Here is a 10,128-nt window from a genome sequence, read left to right on the forward strand (position 1 = left end):
TCGCGTCCCTTCTCGTTCTTTCTTTACCTTTCTTATTTTTAGTTCTCTAATTTTCTTTGATATCAGGCACACAATTATTATTTAAAACTCATAAGCGTACAAAAGGAATGAACCAAGGCGTACATTACAAAAATTTGGTATACCCCTAATATTTGGCTGTCATTTGGTTCAATGCCGAAGTTTAGCATGTCAATGGAATTTTAGTAGTGCCCATGCACAGTACACCGGCAACATGGGCAGGGTTGAGGGAGAGGAAAACGTTGTTTAGTGGCATGTCGAACTTTGGTACCGAACACGCTCTAGATATGTTTTAGTTTGTTGTTTTTCTGCCTATCTGAGTTTTGAATAATTGTGTGTCTGAATTCAATGCTTTACGTAAGTCAACAACATGACTTGGACACCAATTAGAAATTTACTTGCATACGCCACCATGAACCAAGAGGATGTAGAGCGTGTTTGGTTTGGTGCCCACGCAAATCTTAACGAAAAGTAGTATGTCCATGAAGTTTGGCTGACAGTTAGGGTGGACAAAAAATTTAAAACTCACGACCCAGCTCATTTTATTTTATAGCGAGTTGAGGTAATATTTTATTTCGTTTAGCTATCGAGCTAGCTCACAAGTCTAGTAAGCCATACAAGACCCAACAACAGAGCTAGCCCACCCAAAACATGCAGACCTTCCCCACCTATTCCCAATCCCATGTCACGCACACCAGAGCATTTACCGTCGTCACACACCTCCTGAGCTCCTCGATGTGGCGACGCTTGACGCCTCCCATTCACAATCCAATCTTAGGTGGTGCTGTTTCTACAATCTCATAGCCGAGTGGATGATGATAACAGACAATCAGATTTTGAAGATACACTTAATTATTTGTATTGATCTTTTGGCAGATTTTATATTATATATAACTTAATATAATATGCCCTATAGATATGTAATTCTTCTACTTAGAAGTTGGGATTTTATGTAATGCACAACTATCTATCTATTTATAACCTCTTTCACATTTGAACAATATTGTCGACTATTTTGTTGAGCTTTTAGTTTATGTTGGAGTTATTTTGAATTGGGATGTTTCAGTTATCTAGAACTTGTGTCTGTGATGTTTTCAATTGTGCCTGGCTCACGAGCCTAACAAACGGGTCGTGTTGGGGTCGGATGGAGCAAGAACACATCCGATCTGAAAACCGAACCATAAAATCTGACCTGGATCTAAAATTCAAACCGGGTGCAAAATCACCGTGCCCCTGGCCCTAGCGGGGACCCAAACCCTCCACTCCCTGCTCATTGACCCGCCCCATCCCCCGTCTACTCCCCATCCCCATGGTGGCGTCGGCATGTCATTCTTGCTCATGCGTGGGATTTGCCCACCACGTGTCACACTGCGGTCACGCCTCGCCTGTGCTATCCTCAGTCACACAGGGCGGGGCCGAGCCCATCAGATTGGGATTTTGCACAATACGACCACGGCTGGCGGTACTGTGCTGCCTCGTTGGCTATGAGTCTGGCCACAGATTCAGTCGGGGCTAGCACATGAGCATCAACACATGATGGAGAGTCCACTCGAGGGGTAGCCGACCGATGGTGATGGTCAGAGAGCTTGCAGCGGCGGCCAAGGCGGTGGTGGAGGTTCAACCGGCGTGGATAGGAGGAAGAGAGGCATGGAAGGAGAGGAAAAAGGGACCAACGACCATCTAGGGACCATAGGGTTGCTCACTGAGATGTCGGATAAAACAGAGGTGGCCTAGGGCATGTTGTCATCAGTGATGGCTTGGTGGAGCTTGACGGCCAGAGCTCAGGAAGAAAGTGGTTGGCGCGGCTCTTCCTAATGGGGAATCAATGAGAGGAGGTGGGGAACGTGATACGGATGGTGTCCCGATCTTCACAATGTAGGATCACAAACAAGATAACTAGCTTTAAAGAAGCCAGATAACTGGCTGCTTGCAGCCAGATAATAGTGCAATCTGGCAAATAAAACTCGAAGCCAACCACCATCGTTAACCGGTAACATAAATAGAGGATTCGCCCAACCACACTCTCAAAGAACCAACCAACACAACCTGGAATCAACGGACCAGGAGCACCAATTGGGAGCCGATGACGCGGCCGATTCTGTAATTCCACGAGGAAACCACAAGAGCAAAGGGGTAGAGATCACTCTCTGAATTTGTTAGCACACAGCTGAACAAAGGGGTTTATATTTCGATTATCAAAAGTCTGGCTATAATAGTGATACAAGGGAGTATTTATACTAGGAACAACCCTCCTAGCTATGTGTGAAAGGTTGGTGGAGTTTTCTTGAAGATAAGTTAGCTGAAAGGTCTAAAGTCGAAGAGTCTCGTGTGGCATGTTTAGTTTCTGGCAGTCTTTAGTAAATTGGCCATTACTCCTTATTGGGAAGTCAAAATGATGAACTGTTTGTTGAGTGTGAAAGTAGACTTGATTATCTTTCCAACCATGTGTATTATGCATGCTGAATCATCACAGGCTTGGTCGCATGACTCGTGGAAGTTCAAGCAGTTGTCACAAGACTGAGAGTGTTGACGGTTGCGGAGGCAGTCGAGGCCCCCTCTTTGTGGTCAATGAGGTGGTTGATGAGATCGACCACTTCCTCTTCGTGGTTGATGAGGTGGTCGACGAGATTGACTACTTCCTCTTCGTGGTCGCTGTTTCTTCTTCGTGGTCGAGTATCTCGCTGCATTGCTCGAAACTGGTCGAGGATCATGCGGCGCTGCTCAGAGTTGGTCGAAGAGCAAACGGTGCTACTCGGAACTGGTCGAGGAGTATGCAGTGATGCTCGGAGCTGGTCGAGGATTACATGGCGCTGCTCGTAGGCCTTTGTATCCAGAGCAATGTCCTTCTCTTCAGGTGTAAACCTTAGCAAAATAAATATACAACATTTAGGTAGTATAAAATTCTCATCATTATTAAAGTTTAACTCAGTAAGAAGCGAATTCACCTATTGTTGTATCTTTTTGGCACGGTTTCATGTAATTGGCCCTTAGACTAGGGGTGAAGCATTCTTGGTTTACATGACTAGTTGGGATATCCACATCAGAACCGGTGGAGGATCTCGCCCTCGTGCTGCTCCAGGCTTCTGGGTGGGCTGGAGTTGCACAAGGACGCCGGGTGACGAGATGGCACAACGGAGGGGGTGCGGCTCCTATTCGTAAGCGTGGATGGTGTGCAGAACATGAGCAGGCACGTGGGCTACTAGGACGGGCTTTCCTTAATTCGGGGCCTATGGGGCACCCGCAGGGGAAATTGAAGCCCCGGCCCAACCTAACCCATTGCCACCCTTAGTTTGATCTATGGTCTAACTTTTTGCTCTAGGTTGTAATGTGTTCAAGCATCTAAGCAACCCATGTGGTGGCTGTTTAAATTTATTAAAAAGGGCAAATATTTTTATTTAGTTGAAATGAAATCGGTCCCGAAGATTGGTGTATAAGTGGTCTTGGTGATTATAATCATTTGTGGTCTTGGTGATTATAATCATTCGTGCAGAGATGGAACCCAAATCTATTTGTGACAAGCTCGATATCGCATACACTTTTGCATAAACGGAACCCAAATCTGTCTATGATAATCTGTTCTAAGGTAGTGTTAATGTGAAACTAATACACTAGATTTAGACTATGGTGTGGATGAACAAGGCTAGGACTCTGATTTGCAAAACCAACACTAATCATCAAGTCAATATATCGGAAGATCAAAAAGTTGGATCAAATCTCAAAGTAATTAGCCCAAAATGGATAAGACCAATTTAAAGGCATAATAAATGCTAAAATGTTTTCTTAGCATTTATCAGTCTAGGTGTTCAGTGGATAAACTAGGATAGACTAAATCGCTAGAAGTTGTTTCTAATTCTATCATATTATTAAGAGGAGCTTATAGTATATTGAATCGATTAAGTGTTGGAATCTCAAATTGGGTGCATTGTGTGTCTGCCAGCTTCACATCTTTGACTAGTCGGTGATAGGACTTATTAGTTGACAATGATGAGTTAACTAGTGTTTGTGCATTGAAAAGTGTTACAAAAAGTTTAGACCCCTTGCAACATAGAAATATTTGCAGTTGGAGCTATGAGCAGACCACGGGTTTATCGCAAACTCCATGAGTTACAAGATAACACCTTTGAGCTAGTTTATCAGAACAAGAACATCATACCCTTTGCATCATTGATTGAGAACAATTCTCAATTTAGTTTCATATCACTCATCACAATTTAATATGGAATCATTAAGGGCACTAGTTTCCAAGATCTACAAAAAATATGCAACACTTCAATACTACATTTGTGTGTATCCTCCAATAAATAATTTATCAGAAGATACTTCTATTATATGTTTTGAAATTGTTTCCTTCTAACGATATATAATGGGTCAAGATCCATATCCAACTAAGTTCTAGTGAGCTTTAGCATCACTGCTAGAAACCTAGTGACATGAGTAAGCAACACTTTACTAATCATATCATAAATGACTCTTGTTTATTGGGTGGCATCCAATGCCTCAGCGCCCAACTCCATGCCCTAAAGCTCAAAACTATTTTGATAGTTTTGTTAAATAAACCAACACTATGCGTGGTGGATATTCGACATCCATCCTATCTGGTTAAGATAAATGATGGTACCTTACTTTGGCAGCCCTACCAAACAATGATCGAAACTTATGTAGGTGCAACATTGGAAGGACATCAATTATTCTTAATTTTTCTTAGAGAAGCTATTCTATCATGTAAAACTATCCATCTAGTGTGATAAAATAGTGTGACAGGAACATAGATAGACATCACAAGCGATCATATTAACTGTGACATAGTATGTCCTCTTCACATGGTGATCTCTATCGCCACAGTCCCTATCATCCGAGCCATCATGCTTCAAGTCTTCATGATCATGTACTAGTCTACTACACTTAATAGCACTACACGAATTACATGAGAAAAAGAAGCATCACATGCCAGTAGGCATGCCGTTATACAATAATACGATACCCTTTGGCCATAATTAACCATGACACACATGTAATGAAAATTACACACATGCATCATATACACATAAAGGCTATACCCGTCACAACATTTTCTGCAAAAACAAGTTAGGAATAGAATCGAATTATAATGTCGTGATGTGAACATGTTATTAGAACAATCTATGCATGTACGCTATGCAACGCCTATGAAAATCACTATAAAAATCTCATTTTATTTATCATATAAAGTCAATTCCGAGTCATTCACAATGCCTCAATTTCCATTGGATCAATCTTATTTATCATCGTGTGAGGTTTCCTAAGAATGATGACAACACACATAACCTTGATCTACTATTCATCCAACCATACAGCATTGCACGTTGTTAGCCTCGATAGTGATTCCAATCGGTAGGAGCAAGTCGCATGCACGGCTAGGTAGAAGAGCGAGCTAATCTTTTATTCATATAGTTCCATCGATTCACACTTCATTCAACCCCATTTACAAACAAACTGTGCATCAACTGATCCATCACATGAACCGATCATATGAACAATAATAGATCCAATCTATTACTACAACATATCATCTATATGTAACCGATCCAGATAAAAAACTACGCATGTAGTCTTTGGTACCACTGTTGGAGAATGGGTAGGCAATGCCAGCCTAAAACAAAAATTTTCTATCACATTCACCCAGGAAACTATGCTAGTAGGAGATCATAGATCATTACCACTCGACGCGCAGTGCAGTGGAATAAGAGTTGGAGTAGACTGATCCAACCTCGTGCGTGTCACCAACCAGCTTTGAGCAGGTGCGTTGCTGCCCTCAACTAGCTCCAAGCACCAGTCGCGCTCCTCAGCCAACTCCGGGCAGCAGTCGCGTCCTCGACCAGCCACCGAGCGGGTCTGTTGCATCCTCAACCAACTTTGATTGGTCGCATCGTCTTCCGCGACCAGTACCGAGTAGTCATGTCGTCCTCCACGGCCAGTCGAGCAGGTATGTTGACCAGCCGAGCATGTTCTCAACCAACCAGACAACAACGTCGCGATTTTTACGTCGAAGAGATCAGTGCTGCAATAGCAATAACACTTTTACGGTATCCATACATACAGGGAAGGAACGCCACACGCCAGTGTGCTAGTACCATACGTATAGCAAGAAGTTGTCGAAGGGCTGGAGGAAGGCAGTGCTGAGATCAGGGAGGCGGCTGCTCTCGGTCTCCTAACCCTAACCTTGCCATCGGTGGTTAGTTTTTGCACACACGAGGCACAACACACCTTTATATTGAACTCACTAATGGATCTTTAATCACATTAAAACCTATCATGACTCTAAACCTTAATAGGCCTTTAATCATATTAAAGCCACTCGCAGATCTAATTTGCATATACGATTGCCTCTAGGGCATATCACCAACAGTTATCATCCATATGTATCACAACCTCAACTATTTCTCTCTCCATAACAACAGGGAAAACATGAACAAGAAGTGCGGCCTTTGCTACTTTTCTTATTGCAGCCTCAGCTATAATATCCTGTTCTCTCAGGCCAAAACATCGTACATTTGCTCATCTCCGACCAGAATAACTACATCTCCATCATCACAAGTAGTCACAATGTACAAAGAACAATCAAATAGTAGAGGATTCTCTATTTCCTTTTCAGCAGCATCATCAATTTACTATACTTGACTTGCACTAGCATTGGTTGCAACACATGAGCTTGTAGGTGCATGAACATTGATTGTAACTAAGGTGGCCTCAATAGCTGTGCTAGATTGTGCCACAACATTTGTCACACTAGAAATTGACTCCATATACCCTTTCTTATCACACACTTTCACAAACAGAAACAACAACTTCAAACAATCTCTATCATGAAAGTGGAAAGGAATTTCTAAGTTGTATGCAATATGAACTTGTTCAACACTGTCTTTATCCAGTACATAAACCTTTGGTTCCTGGCATGAGTCCCAAATAATCTTGTTAGATAGATCAACATAAAGTTTTTTCAAAGTGTACCCACGATAATCTATCTATCATTCAACAACCTTCATCTCCATTGTCACAACTGATCCATCATTCAGGTTGGCCACAAACTTATCAATGGTAACACTAATTCTAAACACTCGGTCAGGGTCAAGCCTAACCCCAATACATAAATAACAAAAAAAATGGAATTAGGGCTCGAACTAACTCTGTCAGCACGGATAAAATGCCTCAAATGAAATACATGTGCAGTTCAAGAACTTACCACAGAGGAAAATCATCAGGGTTCATCCTTGCTACTTCGAATCAAATCGGGCACATAAGCACATCTACGGTTTGGCAAATCTGAAACAGGGAGAAACTTTTTAGAATGCAAAACAACCCTGGATCGATGGGGGAAATGAGTTACAAGGTGCTGATACCTTTTAATCGAGGCCACTGTCATCGTCGTTACCGGATCTGGAGGAGAAGACGCTGCAATCGCACTCCGTTAGGTTGGAAACGAGAGCTGAGAGTGGTGTGAGCTAGGTTGGGAACAAGAGATGACCTTGACTCCTTGTATTGATATGCGAGGGGCAAAATTGTCCTCCTCCTATAGCTTTAGACATGGTAAAGAAAAAAAATACTAAACAGTTAAAAGTGTAAAAAGATGAATAAAAGGTTGGAAATCGGTGGCGAAATCTGGATGCATGTTTTATGGATGTCAAACTCAAGGAACCTTACTTTCATAGATGGCAAAATCTGAAACTTCCCTCGCCTTTCTGTGCCACCACGGGTCACCCGTGCGCTCGCGACCTTGCATTCCCCACCGTCGGTCATGATCCTCCAGGAACCGAAAGCACAGAACAAAACGAACGGCTCCTTCCCATTTCCCCGACGCCGCCGCCATGGACGACGGCACGCAGGAGAGGGACACGGCGTGGTGGGGCCGCAGAGCGTGGTCGCTCCTCTCGGCCGTCCGCGCGCGTGCGCCGCTGGTGCAGTGCATCACCAACCTGGTCTCCATGGACATCGCCGCCAACTCCCTTCTCGCTGCAGGGGCCTCCCCGGCCATGGTCCACTCCCTCCGCGAGGTGCCCGACTTCACCCCGCGCTGCGATTCCGTGTACGTCAACGTCGGCACGCTCTCCGAGGACTGGCTCCCCTCCATGCGCGCCGCCGCCTCCGCCGGCCGCCCCTGGGTGCTCGACCCCGTCGCCGCCGCCGCCTCCGGGTTCCGGATGGAAGCATGCCTCTCGCTGCTCGCTCTCCGACCCGCCGTCGTCAGGGGGAACGCGTCCGAGATCCTCGCGCTCGCCGCCCGCTCAGCCGCCACCTCGTTCAACTTCAAGGTACCTTCGCTACGAGCACCATTCTCCAGTTCTTTCTTCAGTATCCAATCCAATCAAGGACCAAGAGAAAGCCTCTAATTAGATAGATGGAGGATCGACAACGAATTACACTGCCTAGGGCTAAAGATGTGAAATAATTTACTGAATTGAAGTAAAATAAAGAAGAAATCTTGCGTCTTCACTGCACTTTTTGGAAGTTAAAACCCTGTACAAACCTTTGCTATTGCAATCCTTTTCTATTGACTGTTTTGATCCACGTGCTCCTAGCTTCAATCCAAGCTGGGAGGAAGAAACATCCTAACTAGATTAGATGGGTGGATTGTTTGATTGATTGTGAAAATGGCACCGTCTAGGACTAAAATGGCACCGTCTAGGACTAAAATGGCCAATAGCTAACTGAAATGAAATGGAAAGCAAGAAATTTTACTTTCTCACCACGTTCTGAAGAAACATCCTAACTAGGGGTATGTTTGGTTTCTTTGCCCACTAGTGTTACTTGGCAAGGTTAGACAAGGCAAACCTTGCTAGAAGAGGAGAGCTCAAAAGCAAGGAAATTCTTGCTCACCTTGCCCAAATTCAAACCAAGCAAAGGAACCAAACATGCTTTCTTGTCCTCTAGCCTTACTAGGCAAGGGTGTACAGAGGGACCAAACATATCCTAGATGAGATTGGTTGCTTTTTCACTCTTCAGAACTTTCTATATGTGATTGTTATCCGGACTGGCCTATGATGATAAACATGTGTACTTGTGTAGCCTGCCAATTGCTATTGCTGAAGCCAGAATTATTGCTATCTTGATCAATCTTAATTTATACATTACCCTTTTTAGATTCCGGGAATATCTAGATCCTTTCTCTCTCTCAGTATTGTCCAGAATAGCAACACACATACCATTACCTACACCGGCCATGGGAATCAATTTCTGAACAAATTGCAGGGCGCGGACAGTTCACATGACTCTTTGGACGCCCTTGAAGCCGCAAAAGCATTGGCACTATCCAGCGGTGCCGTCGTTGCGGTATCCGGAGCTGTTGATTTCATCACCGATGGGGAGCAGGTTGTCGGTGCGAGCAACGGTGTGCCCATGATGCAGAAGATCACAGCGACAGGGTGCGCTGTGACCGCCCTTATCGCGGCCTTTGTGGCCGTCGAACCTTCAGATGCTCTTGTCGTGGCAGCGTGCGCTCTTGCCATATTCGGCCTGGCTGGAGAGATCGGGATGGAGTCAGCCAAGGGCCCTGCATCTCTCAGGATGCACCTCATTGACGCACTCTACTGCCTCGATGAGAAAACGGTCACCTCTCGAGTCAAAATCTCCCTGCGACCATGATGCACGCACGCGTGCCATGGTTATCGATGTTCAGGTCAATACAGAGTTTGGAATAATGCACAGATATAACTTTCAGTCTTTAAAACCATGAAGCACATCAATCAATAGGTCGTTACTCATCCATGTTGTATCATATAAACATTCCGGTGACCATTCGGACTGTACGAATTGTGATGCTGAAATTCTGTGTTTGATCTTCACAGTTATAATACGCTGCACATTAATTTAAGTAATCATGTTCGTAGAGCAACTTTAACCTATTCTCTATTTTTGTTCCTTATTCTCCTTAATAGAGAATTTACTGTCTAGACTTTTTTCTCTACTTTCTAGCGTTGGTTCCTAAATTTATCTTCCTATAATCTACTCACTTTTATTTTATTAATATTTTGTAACTAATAAATAACCGTTTCATATTTGAACGATGTTATTTTCGAAGACTATATTTGCAACTACTCTTATAATACGTGTACTTGTATGGTAACTATTCATACAAAT

At 43.8% G+C, this 10,128-nt stretch overlaps 1 protein-coding gene across 1 annotated transcript; it reads left to right on the forward strand.

The window, feature by feature from the left end:
- The first annotated feature begins 7,721 nt into the window (after nt 1-7,721).
- Nucleotides 7,722-9,862, forward strand: LOC133912064 (hydroxyethylthiazole kinase). The gene is made up of 2 exons (XM_062354617.1): nt 7,722-8,303; nt 9,241-9,862. Exons 1-2 carry the CDS (start codon nt 7,860-7,862, stop codon nt 9,631-9,633), a joined length of 837 nt encoding a protein of 278 aa, XP_062210601.1. The 5' UTR covers nt 7,722-7,859; the 3' UTR covers nt 9,634-9,862.
- The last annotated feature ends 266 nt before the right edge of the window (nt 9,863-10,128 follow it).

Source organism: Phragmites australis, chromosome 1 (genome assembly GCF_958298935.1).
Source record: "Phragmites australis chromosome 1, lpPhrAust1.1, whole genome shotgun sequence".
Classification (NCBI taxonomy): Eukaryota; Viridiplantae; Streptophyta; class Magnoliopsida; order Poales; family Poaceae; genus Phragmites; species Phragmites australis.

Bases quoted from the DNA above. Each gene is read 5' to 3' on its own strand.
- LOC133912064 (XM_062354617.1), top strand. From the start codon at position 7,860: ATGGACGACGGCACGCAGGAGAGGGACACGGCGTGGTGGGGCCGCAGA. The intron at 8,304-9,240 runs GTACCTTCGCTA...AACAAATTGCAG, and splicing joins CCACCTCGTTCAACTTCAAG to GGCGCGGACAGTTCACATGA.